At 40.9% G+C, this 18,671-nt stretch overlaps 1 protein-coding gene across 4 annotated transcripts in view; it reads left to right on the forward strand.

The window, feature by feature from the left end:
- The window catches only part of MYO1D (myosin ID), a 347,920-nt gene that overhangs the window by 99,692 nt on the left and 229,557 nt on the right, over nucleotides 1-18,671 (forward strand). For all 4 annotated transcript variants that reach the window (XM_081218208.1, XM_081218209.1, XM_081218210.1 and 1 more), the window contains exons 2-8: nucleotides 632-840; nucleotides 3,040-3,133; nucleotides 5,760-5,925; nucleotides 8,385-8,438; nucleotides 9,620-9,715; nucleotides 13,651-13,767; nucleotides 15,429-15,632. In XM_081218208.1, coding sequence (XP_081074334.1) covers nucleotides 632-840; nucleotides 3,040-3,133; nucleotides 5,760-5,925; nucleotides 8,385-8,438; nucleotides 9,620-9,715; nucleotides 13,651-13,767; nucleotides 15,429-15,632 — 940 coding nt within the window. The remainder of the gene's footprint in view (nucleotides 1-631; nucleotides 841-3,039; nucleotides 3,134-5,759; nucleotides 5,926-8,384; nucleotides 8,439-9,619; nucleotides 9,716-13,650; nucleotides 13,768-15,428; nucleotides 15,633-18,671) is intronic.

Below are 18,671 nucleotides of genomic sequence, written 5' to 3' on the forward strand. Positions count from 1 at the left end.
GCCAAGAGTACTTTCTACAATTTGTTCATAATAGCAGGAAGGATGGGGGGATGATTGAATTAATAAGGGTATATCTGCACTGTGGAATTTTAGGCAGTCATTTTTTTAAAAAGCGAATTCGATTTATGCCAGAAATGTCTCCTCTACCATTCTCTCTGGTATGGATTTTGCTGTTTTTATTCCTTTACTGACATTTTAGTGGGATTTCAAGAGGGAGAAGAAATAAACGTATTTGGACAATTTTCTTTACCACTGAAAATCTGACTAAATGGATTTCAAGACCTGCTCCAGCTTCTGTTATCTTTTCCTCCTGGAGCTCTAAGGTTGTCTTCAACTCTTTTTATTTCTTACCCTTCTGTATTTTGGAAATTAGGAAATCCCCAGCCTCCAAAATATTAAATTCTTTCTTCTCTCTTGGCTTATAACCCCTACTGATCTTTTCTACCAGCAGCATCCAAAGGAACCCAGCCTCAAGCATCATCTCTAAAAGTAAACTCAGAACCGTGAAATGTCAGTTCAGAAATAGTTCCTGGGATGTTTGGATTTTCTTGGAAATAAGAGACTCATAGGAAAGAAATAGCATCTCTGTATAACCACAGCTCCATCTTCCTTTTCTTTGGCTTCTGTGCAGATTTGAAAAAGGGCGTATCTACACATTCATTGGAGAAGTCGTTGTCTCTGTGAATCCCTACAAGTTGTTGAACATCTATGGGAGAGACACTATCGAGCAGTACAAAGGGCGTGAACTGTACGAGAGACCTCCACATCTTTTTGCCATTGCCGATGCTGCTTACAAGGCTATGAAGAGGCGATCAAAGGACACTTGCATTGTGATATCAGGTATTTAAGGAGTTCCCTGTTCTTCCAAGGTCAATACGTATTTAACTTACTTGGTACTCAAGGGTCCAAACATTAGTTCTTTTTTGAAGTTAAAAACTTAAGTAATTTTATAGGAGAAAAAAAAATGTAATGCCAGATTATTTCTATCATTTCTGAGCATCTGCTAATCTTGGTTCATTTACACATTACATATTATGTTTGGATGGACTTCTGGTCAATTTTGTAGACTGAGGTGACATGGGAAATTCATCCTCCCATCTCAGACACGGAAAACTACTGCATAAAAATCTAACAAAAATTATTTTAAATAATCACAGAATGAAACCAGGAAAATGAAATCCTGAGGTACCAAAAAGGAAGAATGAACTCCAAGTCAGACTGGTGAACGGGAGCTAGTGACCAGGGACATACAGAGGCCTGGGGGCTGGAAGCAGGCTCTCAGAGCTGGGGGCCAGAGCTTTAAAGGCTGCAGAGAGGGAGACAGGTGACAGACCCTGGGTGCCCAAGCACTGGAGCCGAGCCCTCTCTGTAAAGCTGAGCTCTTCAAGGAATCTTGTGTAGTGAGTTGGGAACAAGAAAATATCTGCCCACTGACCCAGGATACCCTCTCCCCAACTGTGGGACTTTTTTTTCGTGCTAATAATACCTCATATTCGCATGAGTGGCTTTATACTTTTACAAGGCTTTGGTGATCTTTATTCCATTTTGGTTATCAGTGCAGCTCTCTGTTTGGTAAGTAGGACAGTTGTGTTTCTACTTCACAGATGAGGATATTAAGGGTCAGAGAAGTGAGGCAACTTAGTGTTGGAGTTGAAGAATCATATCCTAAGGCTACATTTTATTAAAACAATTTTTTTTTTTTTTTGCGGTACGCAGGCCTCTCACTGTTGTGGCCTCTCCCGTTGCGGAGCACAGGCTCCGGACGCGCAGGCTCAGCGGCCGTGGCTCACGGGCCTAGCCGCTCCGCGGCATGTGGGATCCTCCCGGACCGGGGCACGAACCCGTGTCCCCCGCATCGGCAGGTGGACTCTCAACCACTACGCCACCAGGGAAGCCCTAAAACAAATTTTGAAGGCAGTATTATTGCCTGATTGTAAAAGGTGGCGGGGTGGAGCAGGAGGCAATTTTATAAGTGTATAAAGTGAAAGCACAAAGTCCCTTTCCCTTGACTACCTTGTTCCCCCCAAAATCCTAGCAGTAACGCCTGTGAACAATAAAGCATTTATCCTTTTAAACATTTTCTCGGTGTGTGCAAATACGTATAGTCACACATGCATATGTAATTATAAATATAGAATTATAGAATTACGTTATAACTGCTATTACATAACTTGTTTTTCCATTTAACAATGTCTAGTGGACATCTTTTCATTAGAGTACCTATAGAAGTAGTGCATTCTCTAACAGTTGTGTAGTATGCCATTGAATAGTTGAATCATAATTTATTTACCCAATCCTCTACTGATGGGCATATTATTTTCAGATTTTAGCTATAACACATAGTGTAGTCTGCAGAAATAGTCTGAAAACCTTTGAAGATTATCATTGGATTATATTAGTATTTTTAGTATTTCTAGAGTATAAAATTCTACAAGTGGAGTTTTGGGTCACAAGGGATAAACATTTAAAAATCTGGGTTGATAATTATAAACTTCTCCCTCTTCCCCTCCTTATGTGAGTTGTCATGCTTTTTCTGTGACACCGTATGTCTGGAGCGTGCTGCCTTTGTTTTGCTTTTTCACTAAAATTGCTCTAATTTTCTGAAAAAATTATTTCATCCCCATTAAGATTTTTTAAAACCCTGCCATAGAAAACAAAGTTATATGAATTTTGCCGCGTGGCCACTGTTTGTCACTTCCTTGTTTCTTTTCCACTGGACTTCAGAGTCACTAAGTACTAAGACTTTAAGGAATTAGTTTACCACATTTTATCCCTCGATATTTTTACTAAGTAAATCTTGATCTGTAATCTGTTATTTTGCTTCTACAATAGTTTTAATTTTTTCAACATGTTCAGATCTGTTAGAACCAATCCCATATCGACAGGATGAAATACTCAAAAAAACCCCCAAAAAAACCAAACAGTGAAACATAAGAGATTTCAAATGAATAACTAATGTCAAAACTTGAAATTATTCTACTAAAAATTATTCCTCTTGGTTTAAGTTGTAATCTTAAGCCTTGCACAATTCTTCCCCAGGGGAAAGTGGAGCTGGTAAAACGGAAGCCAGTAAGTACATCATGCAGTACATTGCGGCCATCACCAACCCCAGTCAGAGAGCGGAGATTGAAAGGTAAGGGCAGTCTAACAATGGGAGGGAGTTCTCACTGGAGCTTCATTTTCTATACAGACTTGACTAGGTTAGGCCTAAACTCTGATATGCGTGGAGTGTTTATTAATGGTTAAATTACTTTGATTCCCTTCCTGCATACTGTCCCTGTACTTTTATTTATATCCCTCGATTTCTGTATTTGTTTTTAATAGAAAGATACTGCTAAGGTGATTCTAGTCTATCACCGCTGCCTTCAGTGTTATGTGTGCTCAGCAAAGATGTTATACTTTACTGGTAGTTGTATTGTTCAAGCTCTCACAGGTTTCTTGCTCTTTCTACTATACCAGCATCTTTTGTAAACTGTGTTCTACACTCCCTAGAGTGAAAGGGGGACTCTGGGAGACAGATCCATGCTGTTCCATCATTGCTAGAAGCAGAACCTTGGTATTAGAAGCTCTGAATAGGGTTCATTTCCTGAACGGGTTTCAGGCCACATCATGCTCTGCTCACAGCAAGATGAGTGATAAAGCGGGTACGCACTCTCTGGGGCCCAGTGTTCAGCAGAGTGTCTGGTACGTGGTATTTACGTAGTAAATATGTAAGGAATGAAGGGATGGGGTTTTTTTAAAAATAAGAAAGTAGGAAGTGTGGCTATAAAGCAACATGGCTTGACTTTCTTATGTGGTGTGGACTTTTTGAAGAGGAAAAAATAAGAGCTTTCCAAAGTTGCTACTTTGAGGCTCAGTATTTATTTACAGAAGAGTCACATTCCGTATATACATCTCAATCTTCAGTTTTATGAATAGAGAGAAAGGAAGCTGGGTTGGTCTGAAAGCAGAGAATTTGGACTAGACTACCCTGCATGGGTAGAATTGGGCTAGATTGCCAGGTCAAAAGAGGTATTTTTCTTAATAGTGATACATCCCCAATTCTGATTCTGACTTTGCAACCTAATAGGACAAGAACAAGGATATGAGTAAGTTTTTAAAATTTCCTTTGGAGCTGAGGAGAGTAACTGGCTGAGAACTAAATTAATTTTATTTCTAAACCCAGTTGGTACAGTGGAGTAAGGCATATTTACATTTACTAGTTTTTTTTATTTATTATTATTATTTTTTTTTTTTTGGCTGCGTTGGGTCTTTGTTGCTGCGCTCAGGCTTTCTCTAGTTGCTGCGAGCAGGGGCTACTCTTCGTTGTGGTGTTTCGTTGTGGTGTGCAGGCTTCTCATCTCAGTGGCTTCTCTTGTTGCAGAGCACGGGCTCTAGGCGCACGGGCTACAGTAGTTGTGCATGGGCTTAGTTTCTCCGTGGCATGTGAGATCTTCCCGGACCCGGGCTCGAACCCGTGTCCCCTGCATTGGCAGGCAGATTCTTAACCATTGTGCCGCCGGGGAAGCCCCATTTACTAGTTTTTAAAGAGCATATCTTACCACAGTTTTATAGACACTTTCCTTTATTTATCATAAGCAAGCAGTTTCCCTTGCCCCAATTATAATTAGACTTTCATTCATGAGGAGGTAAATTTGTAGGGTCACTTACAGTGGTAGTGGAAGGGCCAGGGGATCCGGTACATCAGGTTATTTTGGCGATATGCCCATATAAGAGGAATTTTGTCAGTGAAATAGAAACAAAGACATAAAGCCTAGAATGAAGTTAAAATATATCCACTGGGAGAGACTGCTCTATAAAGAGTTAGCATTCATCGAATAAAGAATGACTTAAATACCTGGTACCAAAGAGAGATTCCATACAGCTTCAAACGAAATGATGAGCAGTTTCTAAACTAATCAAGACCACATTTATGATGTATTAACCAAATGCGGTAAATTTCACTAGGCTTTATAAGCAAGAACTTTAAAAATGGAATCATTTTCTGTATCACCCGTTCTTTTCAGAGCATCTCTTTTTAAGATTTTTCTTTATGTAAATAAAATATGTTCATTTAAAAGAAAAACTAAAATTTACAGCATGATGTAAAACATGAAAGTTCGGGGCTTCCCTGGTGGCACAGTGGTTGAGAGTCCGCCTGCCGATGCAGGGGACACGGGTTCATGCCCTGGTCTGGGAGGATCCCACGTGCCGCGGAGCGGCTGGGCCCGTGAGCCATGGCCTCTGGGCCTGCGCGTCCGGAGCCTGTGCTCCGCAACGGGAGAGGCCACAACAGTGAGAGGCCCTCACACCGCAAAAAAAAAAACAAAAAAAACAAAAAACATGAAAGTTCCCTGAAATTCCACCCTACCTACCCCATCAACCAAGGTAACCATAGTGAAGTGTGCTGTCCCCTCCAGATGTGTAAGCATTTACTAACACGTGTGTGTGCACACACACATGCCCCCACACATGTGCACCCCCCCACACACACACACACAAATCCTGCAATACATGTTATTTTGCAACTTCATCTCTCATTCATTAATATATTCTGCACATCTTTCTATGTCACTACGTATTGTACTGAGAAACCAAAATTTATTTTTATCCATCCCTATTGGTGGACATTTAGGTTGTTGGTAATATATATATTTTTTGATGTTACATACAGTCAGCATCTTTGTACACAAATTTGTGTGTCTTTTAATGAAATTTAGTTTCTTTAAAGTCCCAGCCTTTAAAACTTTTACAGTGACTTTCATTTATCTGTGTTAAAGAGTGAAGAATATGTTGCTTAAGTCCAACTGTGTCTTGGAAGCTTTCGGAAATGCCAAAACCAACCGCAATGACAACTCAAGCAGGTTTGGAAAATACATGGATATCAACTTTGATTTCAAGGGGGACCCTATTGGTGGACATATCAATAACTACTTACTGGAGAAGGTAAAAAGTGCTTAATTTCTGAGGGTAATGTTTGCAAATGCTGCTTTTTTTTTTTGGCCTAGAATTGTTTTTTCAAATTGAGTTATAATTAACCTACAATATTAGTTTCAGGTGTACCATGTAGCGATTCAGTATTTTTATACACTCTAAAATGATCACCACAGTAAGACCAGTTACCATCCATCACCATACAAAGTTTACAGTGTTATTGACTATATTCCCTGTGTACATTACCTCCCCGTGACTTATTTATTTTGTAACTGGTAGTTTGTACTTCTTAATCCCCTTCACCTATTTCATCCATCCCCCCCAGCCCCATCCCCTCTGGCAACCACCAGTTTGTTCTCTGTATCTATGAGTCTGTTAATGCTGAATGTTTTTTTTTTTTTTTTTTTTTTTCTTTTTGCGGTATGCGGGCCTCTCACTGTTGTGGCCTCTCCCGTTGCAGAGCACAGGCTCCGGATGCGCAGGCCCAGCGGCCATGGCTCACGGGCCCAGCCGCTCCGCGGCATATGGGATCCTCCCAGACCGGGGCACGAACCCGTATCCCCTGCATCGGCAGGCGGACTCTCAACCACTGCGCCACCAGGGAGGCCCTGAATGTTTTTTTTTAAAAACCTGATTATATTAGAAGAATTTCTTTCATTGCCCCAAAGTAGCGTTTAATCCTGCTCTCTGTCCCTTCCTGCTCCTCAGTTAGCTTTCTATGGCAAAATAATCTCTTTTTGTGTTCTCTTATTAGCACTTACAGTATCAAGCTGGGAAAATGTTAGAGACTTTGTAGGTAAAGGTTTAGGTGGGGGAGGGGTGAGGGGTGCCAACTTTTGGGTAACGGTTAACAAAAACCTATCTAGGACTGATCACTTCTACTCCTTCTACACACCCTCCCATGTTTTTATTTTAATTGATTGGCAATCTCGTTTTCTTCTAGTTTCTCTTTGTTCACTGCTTTATAGTAACATAGATGTACTTTGTGATCTTACAGCCTAATTATGAAGCATCCTGCATTTGGTGTGTGAAAACTTAGAGTGTGTTTTTATCTGCCCATGTGAATGATAGGACCAATTTGTAGAAGATTCCAGTTAAAACCCTCCTCTGGGGACTGCCAGAGAGGCTGTGTCCTAACTAATCTTGAGTAGATTCGCCTGGTTATTACAGTTAAGATTGAACTTTACTAGGTTAAGTCTCCACCTTGAATTGTACTCAGATTTGAACTGACATGCCTTCTCCGTTAAGTGTCTTCCATCTCAATCACACCATAGCAATCTTTATGGCAGCAGAAAGCAGTATAAATCTTATTTTTGTTTGTTAAACTGAAGTCGGACTGTTAAGGAAATCTTGTTTTATCAGAGTCAGTTGAAAAATGACAGGAAGTACCAGTCATTATCAGTCTTTTTTCCAGAATGTTTCATGGCTTCACATAAAGTACATGCTCAATCAAAAGAATCCCCTTGAATGAACATACATTTTGAGTCCTCTCTTAAGAGCAATCTTTTCAAAGCCATCTAAAGCGGAGGTCTCTGTATATGGATTTTGTTCAGCTCACTTTATTACAGGATATAAGGCATTGCTCTTTGAAATGCCAGCAGGCCCTCAGGAAGGGAATGTTGAGAATATTCCTCCCTAAACATTCCTTCCTATTCTCCCCATTTGCAATCCCCCAATCCAAAAAATTTCCTCTTTAGGCTCTAGGTTTAAAAAATCAAAATAGCTTCATTTTCAGAAAGTTTAAGGAACTCTGTTTTTAGAAGAGTAAAAAGAATTGTCAAAAAATTGCACAGAAAACCCCATAGAGGAGATCTGGTTTTAGGTTGGTCCCATCCGTGCGGTCTTTAGGACATTTCAGTGCTCTGTTGATACAGGATTCCCTGGGAAAGTGGCTCTCATTTTCTTTTAGGAGTACATTCTCAGATGAATGATTTTTTAAAAATTTATTTTACTGAAGTATAGTTGATTTACAATGTGTTAATTTCTGCCATACAGCACAGTGATTCAGTTATATATGTATATTCTTTTTCATATCCTTTTCCATTATGGTTTATCACAGGATATTGAATGTAGTTCCCTGTGCTATACAGTAGGCCTTGTTGTTTATTCATTCTGTATTATATATTCTATAATAGTTTGCATCTGCTAATCCTAAACTCCCAGTTCATCCCCCCCATCCCCTCTCCCCTTTGGCGATCACAAGTCTGTTCTCTATGTCTGTGAGTCTGTTTCTGTTTTGTAAGTAAGTTCATTTGTATTATTTTTTAGATTCCACATATAAGTGATATCATATGGTATTTGTCTTTCTCTTTCTGACTTGCTTCACTTAGTATGGTAATCTCTAGGGCCATCCATGTTGCTCCAAATGGCATTATTTCATTCTTTTTTATGACTGAGTAGTATTGCATTGCATATATATCCCTCATCAGATTAATGATTTTAATGTGCTTTTTTTTTTTTTTTTTTTTCAGTCCAGAGTGATTGTGCAACAGCCAGGAGAAAGAAGCTTTCATTCTTTCTATCAGGTTAGTAATCTCTTATGCAGATAATCAACCATTTGCTCAGTTGTGCAGGAAATGGATGTTTTTATTTGGGGCTCTCTCCTGTCCTGTGCCTCCCATGCCTCCATTGGCCTGCGATACGTTACTCATGTGTGCACACACGCATACACCCTAGCGCGTGGGCTTCTTCAGAGACTTGACGAGCATGGCTGTTATAAAGAGCTAGCAGGTGGTTAACCAACCAGATGACTGCCTTAGTTGAGCATCCCTTGTGTTTCTTTGCAGTGTAGGTAACATTTTAATGACCCTGAAAGCTTTTGAAATGGTACATTCTGAATGTGTTAAATTAATTTTGTCTTATTTTTGAATTGAAGCTTTTGTTCCCATTTTGGGGTGTTCCAGAGATGGGAATAGAAATTCAGGTTGTTTTCGTTAAAAAAAAATCAATTTTAAAAATCCAATAGTTACATCTTTTCAGTAAACCAAAGTGTGCAGTTTAATATAGAGGATTTAAATGTATTGCCTTCTAAAATGCATGTTCTATGTAGAAGGAGTGTGCGTATTGTATTTGTGTTTTTGTTGACAATTCGCCATGTTTCCAATAAACTAGCTTTCTACCAAATATAAGAGTTCTGTTCGTTTCAAGAACCCATAACTTTTTCCGCACTTGAGTGAAAGTGTTGGAATTTGTCTTTGTCCAGCACTACAGCCCTGGTTACCCAGTTGGCCTTTCCTGGGATATAGAGATTGATGAGGCAAAGCTGTTTGTTTCCAGTGTGATTCAACATATGACTGGCTGCTGACACCTCTTAGTTCTGAGGCAATATTGGCTTTTTCTGAATTTGAAACATAACCCTATGCTGTCCAGATAACAAGGCTGCTAAGCACGTGACCACCACAGAGCGCAAGCTCCTGTTTTACAAATGGCCACAGTCAAAGCAAAACCTTTCATGCCAGTTATGTTGTGAAAGGGCTAAGACTCTATAAAATAATTTTCCTCATGACTGTATAACATTGTCCATCACTGATGATGTTGAAGCCATTACCTTCGAGGTTTAAAAAAAAATTCTTCGAAGCTAGAAACAGGAGGACCTAAGTGAATTAGCCCAGAAAATGAAAAAAAGCTAGACTACCAGTAAAGAATACATGGTGTGTTGGGTTCAGGATGTATTTTGCTAACTTATTTTTAATTAAATATTTTTCAGCTACTCCAGGGAGGTTCAGAGCAGATGCTCCGCTCTCTGCATCTCCAGAAATCCCTTTCATCCTACAACTACATCCATGTTGGAGCCCAATTAAAGGTAAGAGTTTCCTTTTTGAGATGATTCAGAAATAGAATCAGAGAATCAGAAGGGACATTAAATAATTATCTGGTCCAGCCTGCTGCCTTTAGGCAAATGAATGGCTCTTTTATTCTACTCTATTTTTAAAATTCTCAGGGATGGAGATTCAATATATTATTGACTCAATAACTTTGCTTAATAACCCATTACTGTATTTTATCACCATCCAATAGGAAAGAAGTTTCTCTCTTATGATATTGTGGGGTTTTAAAATTTTTTTAATCCTATTACTTTTATTTTGACACTATAAAAATATTGTTACAAGTAGGAAATCCACCACAAAAGAAGGTACCATATCATTTGTCCAAAGGCAAGTTGGTAAGACGAAAGTTTAAAAGCACTGTGGTTATAAATAAATAAATAGATAGATAAATAGATAAATAAATAAAAGCACTATGGTTGAAAATGGATATCAAAGATTGCTATTCACTGTTTTTTCCAATAATGATTTTGATGTATCCTAGAAATAGTTTTGTGACCCTTGGAGCATTTCTATTCAGCCTTCAATTTTTTTCCATTTTTTTCCCCTTCCTTTGCATGTAAGCCCTTGCTCACACATATGCAGATCTTTTTGCCCTTTTATTTCTAATTAGTTTTCTGCTATATATATAATATAATTTCTGCTAGCCATTTTATAGCTAATCCTAGTAATATAGTAGCTTATTGGTGATAGGTTATAAAACAGTAATTGCAGTGTTATCCAATTTTGTTGGGGGAAAGGAGTGTGTGTGTGTGTGTGTGTGTATGTGTGTGTGTGTGTGTGTGTGTGTATATATATATATATATATATACACACACACACACACACACACATACACACACACACACACACACACATACATGAAATAAGATTTGGAGGGAAATAGACCAGGGTTTTACTTGTTTACTCTGGATGGATGAGATTATGGATATTTGTGTTCTTCTGCTTTTTCCGCATTTCACATTTCTTCTATAATTAAAAATGCACAGCTTTTGTAGTTGGGGGAAAAATAAAAGAATTTATAAAAGGAAAGAATCTAGCTGTGGGAGGTGTTTCTTTTTTTTTGTAATTTTTGCTCTTCATCTTAAGCTAATTATACCTGCATTACTGGTTTAATGGTCTTTTTATTATTGTGCATATAAATAAATGATATTTAGCGTTTTGCAATTTTCCATTGTTTGAAGTTTAAGTTGCACGAATTTTTTACTTTTACAGTCATCTGAGAACAGGGTGTTTGGCTGAAAATTAATTGAAAGCAAACAAAACACCGGAAGGCAATACTCCAGCTTTCTGAGAATAGGTCAGAGGTACTTAAAGATGTATAAAGGATTGTAAAATCGACACTTAAAAAGCCAGTGCCTGAAAATATTCTTTTTAAATCCAATTGTCTTATTGACCAAGTGGCTTTTGGCCCGGTCATGTAGAGCCCCACAGAAAGCAAGTATTAAATAAACATTTAGCCTTTTTTTCAAAGCTAAATTTAGCTTAGGTTCCCTTTCCATCAAAGTTTTCCATTCCTATTCCTCCCCCTCCTTTTTTTCTGCCTCTCTAATAAAAACAAAGAAGCAATACATGATCACAGTCAAAACCTAAAATAAAGATGAACCAAAAGGAAATAAAAATATTCTAAAGCTCACCATCCAGAGATAATTATCGATAACAACAGTTTATCTGTATATATTTATTCATGGAATCATATAATAAATCCTGATGAAATAAACCTTTTATTATATTATAATATAATCGTTAATATCTTCCCATGTAAACAAATATAAATTAATAGAATGATTTTAGTAACTATAAAGTATTGCACTCTGTGTATCATACTTTTACTTAGCTATTCTAAAATATAGGACTCATGTACATTTACGACCCTGTGGGTTACAGGTAAGGTAAGACCCATTTAAAAGTCACCAAAAACAATAAGGAACTTGGTTCTCTCACATAACAAGAAGCCCTAGGATGGGGCAGTTCCAGACGTGGTTAATTCAGTGCCTTAACAATGTTGATAGGGACCCAGATGTTCGTTTGTTTCTCCCACTTACCAGTTCTGCCATCCTCACTGGATCGGGCTGGTCTGCTACAGCTGATTTTCCTCATGGTCCCCAAATGGCAGCAGCAGTTCTAGGAGTCACAGGCAGAGGAAACGTTCCTGGCCGTAACCCTTGATAAGCTAGGGAAACCTCATGTCTTACGGACCAGAATGGCATCACATGCCCATGGCTGACCAATCACTTGGTAAAGGGAATAAGGTCCCTGTGATTTGTTTAGACCAATGAAGATTTACCTCCTGAGGCTGGCACCAATTCTGAAGAACGGGTGCACTCAGGGATGGATAAACAAATCAGCGTTCTTTCAACAAGAAAGAAGTGGGGCTGGGGAATGCCTGTTAGGTAAGCAGCTGACAGTTCTCCTCAGTAGGACATGTAGACTTTGTGTCTGGTTTCTTTACAGTTTTGACATGGTTGCAGCTTCTAATAATAGTGATATCTGATACTCAAGTGCTTTTTATGTGCTAGGAGCTAGGGAGGTGCTTTCTATGAATTCTCATTCCATTCCCACACCAACCCTGTAAGAAAGGTATTATTATTCCCATTGTACCCACGAGGAAATTGAGACTTGACAAGGTTGACTATCTCACTCAGAGAGCTGGGAGGGGGAAGAGCTTGCCCGGTCGTGTCCTGGACGTTAGAGGAACACGTGCTCATCAGGCAGAGGGGGATCCTCCCTGTGCTCTTCCTTAGCAGGTGAGCGTCAGGCCAGGTCTCTGTGTCCCGGCCAGAGCAGAAACTCACCAAGGAAGAGATCAGGCCCTGCGCAGATGCTGCTTTGGGAAAACTGCTAAGATAGGCAGTTACCGTTGCTTTATTGTAAATTTTATTGACACACTTGTATTTCCAACCTGAGGGCTACAGGTCCTCAAGGCAGGCGATTTATCTTTGAACCCCCGTCTTAGTCTAGCTGGGCTGCTACAACAGAAATACCATAAACTGGGGTGCCTTATACACAACAAAAGTTTATTTTCACAATTCTGGAGGCTGGGAAGTCCAAGATCAAGGCACCTGCAGAGTCAGTGCACGCTTCCTGGTTCAGAGGTGGCGCCTGCTTGCTGTGTCCTCACAGGGCAGAAGGACCTAGGGATCTCTGGGGTCTCTTTGATATGGGTACCAATCCCATCGTAAGGGCTTCACCCTCAAGACCTAAGCACCTCCCAGAGACCCCACCTCCTAACACCATCACCTTGGGGGTTAGGATTTCAACCTGCGAATTTGGGGGTCGGGGGACAGACACTTACTCTACAGCAGCACTTCGGTGCCTTTTCAAGACCTGACTTGCTGCGTGTGTGCTGAACGCCTGAAGACGTGAAGTGAGAGCCCCAGGCCATTTCCCAGCTCGCTGAGTGGTCAAGGCAGGCCGCTGGGCTTTGGGAGGCCTGCCCGTCCTCACCTGTGCAGTAGACAGCCGGACCGTACAAGCGTGGGAGTGTTGTTCCCAGCCTGGACGAGACTAATTGCGGAACAGAAAGCCACAGACGACAGTAGCTAGGCATACGTCTCGGAGGCTCCGTCAGTCAGGAGTTTCCATTTGTGGTCTCACATCTCATGCCACTTCCGCCACTCATCCTGGAGCTTCCCCGAGCCAGCTCAGGACTTGCTGCCTCACCGAAGGTTCCAGAAGTGTTCCTGGTGCTTGTCTTAGGTGATGGCGACTCTCACAGTTGGGCATCGGGGGTGCTGCGTTATGTTTCTACCCCTGAAATCATTTTTATTTTCTTTGGATACCCATCATCCCTTCAACGACTTACTCCAAAGGCATCAAGACCTCGGCTACACTTGAATTTAGTCTCATAGTTTCTGGATGTTAATGCTCACATGCAGTGTCTGTGACCTCAGTTTCCTGTTTTCATTCCTAGTCGTCTATCAATGATGCTGCAGAATTCAAAGTAGTAGCTGACGCCATGAAAGTCATTGGCTTCCAACCCGAGGAGATTCAAACAGTGTATAAAATTCTGGGTGCTATTCTTCACTTGGTGAGTGGGGACGCCTTTCAGAATTCTTCGCCTCCCTGTGGGACTAGGATGTTCTTTCAGAAGGTTTGGGGTTTTGTAAAAAGTAATTTATGTAGAGAAAATTCCTCTGACATTTTGAAGAAATTACTCCATCTGTAGTTTCCTCCAACGTGTTATAATAATATGAGGGATTCTCCAAGCCACTGTGGGTTTTCAGACTGTGGCTTTAGTTCACTGCCTTCCCGGTATGTCAGACTTCGAACTGGTTAATTTCAAAGGTAAAAGAGTTCAGCAGTGATGTGACCACCAGTGGGATAAGCTAAAATCTTTTGAACGGAGCAAATTTCTAAAGGCATTTGAAACATAGAATCATAGATTTCTAGAACTAGAATTTTGATGATCTCATTTTATAGGTTGGAAATGACTGGCTTAAAAGCACATCCAGTTCGTTGCAGCCAACACCACGGACCACCGTGGCCCACTTATGCACAGGTTATTTTCCACACATCACACCAACCTTAGAAGGAAAGAACCATCGGTCGGAGTCCTTTCATTACTGTCTGTATGATTAGAGATGTTGAAAACATAATAAACATGTAACCTGGTAGTAAATGAGTGACAACATGGATACAAATCTGGAATAAAAACGACCTTTCACTTTCCTGCAGTGAGAGTTAACTCTAAGTGAATCAGAAGTACACAGGACCTATATGAAAAATATCATATAGCAGTATATAAACAATCTCTTAAATGTTCCTGACTAGGAAGACTTTAACATTCTAAATTGTCTCATTCTTTCAACTAGTTTATAAATACGGTGCTACAATAATCCTTCAGAATCCAAAGAGGAATTTTGTTTTTCAGTTGACATAATGATTCTAGAATTTACCTAGAACAATGAACATGTAAGAAAGTCGAATAAAATGTGTTAGAGTAGTAGGGTAGGGGGAGCAGGGGAGAGGAGGCACGACTAATTCCACCAGGTTTAAAATGATAGTAAAAGCCACAGGACTTTAAAACTTGCTGCATAAATTCAGCACCAGATTAATCAACAGATTAGTTCATGTGCTGGACACTTGGTAGGTGGCTAATAAGTATTTATTGCTTATTGAATGAGTGGAATATAAAGAGACTCAAAAACTTGGTGGAAATTAATATGTAATAAAGGTGATATCTCAAATCAGGAGGAAAAGCTAGACTATTCGATTAAGGGTGTCGGAGCAACTAACCATCTGAAAAAATAAAGTTAAATTCTTACTTTACACCACATACCAACATACATTCTGGTGGATAAAAAGCTTAAATGTAAGAATAGCTGTATGAGGAATAGAAGAACATATTAAATATTCATAAAATCTTCAGAGTAGGAATGATCTAAGTATAACACCAAAGAAGGAGAAACCCTGAAGCAAATGATTCATAGATTTGACTACATAAAAATGTAAAATTTCCATCCATCAAAAACATATGCTGAAAATGAAAATATAGATGAGTGTCTGGAGAAGGAAAAAATACATAAAACACTAGGTTTTTATATGTTGAGATATTAATAGATTTAGGAAAATAGGTGCTCCGAACAAGGTCCCTTGGAATTCTCTCTTAAACTAGTAAATATATCCCTGACATCGTGTTTCAGAATCTCATTGGAAGTGGTGTGTCTTGGTTTTTCTCTTCTGATACAGGGAAATTTGAAGTTTGTAGTGGATGGTGACATTCCTCTGATTGAAAATGGCAGGCTTGTATCTATCATAGCAGAATTGCTGTCCACCAAGACAGATATGGTTGAGAAAGCCCTCCTTTACCGGACGGTGGCTACGGGTCGTGATGTCATCGACAAGCAACACACAGAACAGGAAGCCAGCTACGGCAGGGATGCCTTCGCCAAGGTGGGATTTTAAGGGCACTGTGTCTGCCTTGCGAGGGTTCTGGTATCAAAATTTCTAACGTCACGGGGTGGAGGTGTTTCCATACACCACCAGTTCTCTGTGATGCCAGCTGGGTGTCCTACAATTAACTCAGTTCTAACACTGTCTACCGGAGATAGTATCACATCCCACAGGTTAAGGTCTCAGTCCCGCAAGCCTGTCCACCCCCCGCCCCAACACACACGCTTATCACCTGTGCTGCTGACCAACCAGCTATAGATGGGAAGTACCAACAACCTCCTCCTTGGATTCCATTAATTGCTAGAGTGGCTCACAGAACTCAGGGAAACATTTACTTACATTTACGAGTTATTAAAGGATATGATAAAGGATACAGACCAACAGCCAGATGAAGAGATTTACAGGGCAAAGTCTGGGAGGGTCCCGAGAACAGGAGCTCCTGTCCCCATGGAGTTGGCGTACATCACCCTCCCAGTGTGTGGATGTGTTCGCCAACTGGGAAGCTCCCAAACCCTGTACTTTGGGGATATTATGGAGCTTCCTCATGTAGGCACGGTCAGTTATTAACTCCATTTCCAGCCCCTCTTCCCTCTCTGGAGGATGAGAGGTGGGACTGGAAATTCTAAGCTTCTAATCATGGCTTGGTCTTTCTGGTGCCCAGCCCCCAGCTAGGAGCACACTCAGAGTCACCTCCGTAGAGTAAAGATGTGCCTAATGCTTTTATCACTCAGAACTTTGCAAAGGTTTTAGGAGCCCCGGGTCAGGGATGGGGTCTAAGACAAATATCAGAACAAGAGATGCTCCGAGTGTTCTTACCACTTAGGAAGTTACAAGGGTTTCAAGAGCTCTGTGCCAGGAACCAGGGGCAGAGACCAGTATATTTTCTATTATCTCACAGCCTGGTGTTGACCTCAGTTTCATTTTTAGTGAAATTCTATGAGGAGGTGTTCAGACGTTCCTTGAAAGTAGGTTAAGCCTTTTGAAACCAGAGTGGTATTTTTTGACCATCACGGTCTCAACACCCCACGGCTGTGAGCATCGCTGCCAGAAACATTCTCAGAAAAGCAGAAGCCGACTGACGGGGGAGCTCAGGGCCCCTCGCTTGCACAGGCCCCTTTTGTGGCCCTTCGTTTTGCTTTCCTCACTCGATAACGCTTCGTGCAAGTCTCCTTCAAGCCAACTGACGGACCCATTGTTTTAGTGTCTGTGTGGTGATGGCACCATAATTTATTAACCATCCACCTCTTATGTCATTCGCCTTGTTCCCTTTTTTTTTTGGCCACGACAAACAATGCTGCAAATCCTTGTCCATCTTCCCTTACACACCAGCGCTTTTATTTCAGTTAGATGGCTTCCCGGGAATGAGCAGGTCAAAGGACACCCTGATCTGAAGCTTTAAGTGACTGATTTTCTGGGTGTACAGTGATACCTCATTGTTACTTTAGTTTTCACTGCGAGTGTATTTGAGCATCTTTTCCTATCTTTGTAAAGTATTTACCTCTGTTCTGAGAATTGCTTGGCTATAGGTTTGTACATTTTTCTTTGGGGCTGTTATCTTTTTATTGTCCATTTGTAAGAGCTCATAACTTTAACCTATTGTCTGTTATCCATGTGGCAAATATTTTATTTTCCCAAGTTTACATTTTCTCTTTTTCTTGTTTGCTGGTTGATTAGGTTGCTACATATTCCATTTTTCACTCTTGTAAACCTCTTGCTTGGTTTTTAGTCTTCAAAGGAATTTGAATTTATCCAGATGCAATGGAGAGTGGCATATTTTAAGCAGAGGCCATGTCATCAAGTTTGACTTTTTAAAATGATGGCTCTGACCTTAGTATGAGAATCTTATGGGGCAGTGGGTAGGGCAAGGGTGGAAGCAAAGAGACCAATTAAGAGGATATTTCAGTAAGCCAGGAGGATGGTGATAGCAGCTTGGACAGGGAAAGTAGCAGTGGAAATGGGGAAAAGAGGATGATTTGAGACAAACTGTATCTGGAGAATAAAATCCACAGGACCTGTTGTCCTGGGGATGATGGAATCAAGGCTAGTTTCTGACATGGTCCAACCCACCCCTCCTGTCTCATTTCCTGCCATATTCCAGACTCATTTCTCCCCTTTACCACATCAGACTTCTCTCAGGCCTTACATGTTTTCTTTATCCCTTTATCCTTCCAGCCACAGGGCCTCTGCACATGCTGTTTCCTCTGCCTGGATTGTTCCTCTCTCCCCTCTCCCCTGGTTAACTCTTACCATCCTTCTGATCTCAGCCCACTTTCTCAGAGAAGCCATCCCTGGCCTTTCTGAACACTGAACAGGTTGAAGTCTCCTCACACCCCATGCACCTCATCTGTGTGCGTGTGTGCGCGCGCGTGTGTGATTTTCCTTCACTCTACTCCCTGAGCTCCTTGGAGACAGAGACAACGTTCACGTTACTTGGTACAGTATCTCCCACAAACTGCACAGGGCAGGTACCCAGCAAACATTTAATGAGTGAATGAATCCCCAAGTTTCTGTTTCTATTTATTTATGGTTAAAAGTTGGGTAGGAAGGACTTCCCTGGTGGCACAGTGGTTAAGAATCTGCCTGACTATGCAGGGGACATGGGTTCGAGCCCTGGTCCGGGAAGATCCCACATGCCGCAGAGCAACAAAGCCCGTGCACCACAACTACTGAGCCTGCGCTCTAGAGCCCGTGAAGCCACAACTACTGAGCCCGCATGCCGCAACTACTGAATTCTGCGCACCTAGAGCCCATGCTCCTCAACAAGAGAAGCCACCGCAATGAGAAGCCCGCACGATGCAACAAAGAGTAGCCCCCGCTCGCCGCAACTAGAGAAAGCCCGCACGCAGCAACGAGGACCCAACGCAGCCAAAAATAAAAATAAATTAATTAATTAAATTTTAAAAAAAGTGTTGGGTAGGAACAGTTTTAGGAAGTGGGAGGATCAATAGTCCAGACAGGACGTAAGTTTGAGACAGCTGTGGGACATACAAGAGTGGTCAGGTAGGCAGTCAGATGCGGGAGCCTGGAGCTCAGAGGAGA

This window comes from Mesoplodon bidens, assembly GCF_964165515.1.
Source record: "Mesoplodon bidens genome assembly, chromosome: 19".
NCBI lineage: Eukaryota > Metazoa > Chordata > Mammalia > Artiodactyla > Ziphiidae > Mesoplodon > Mesoplodon bidens.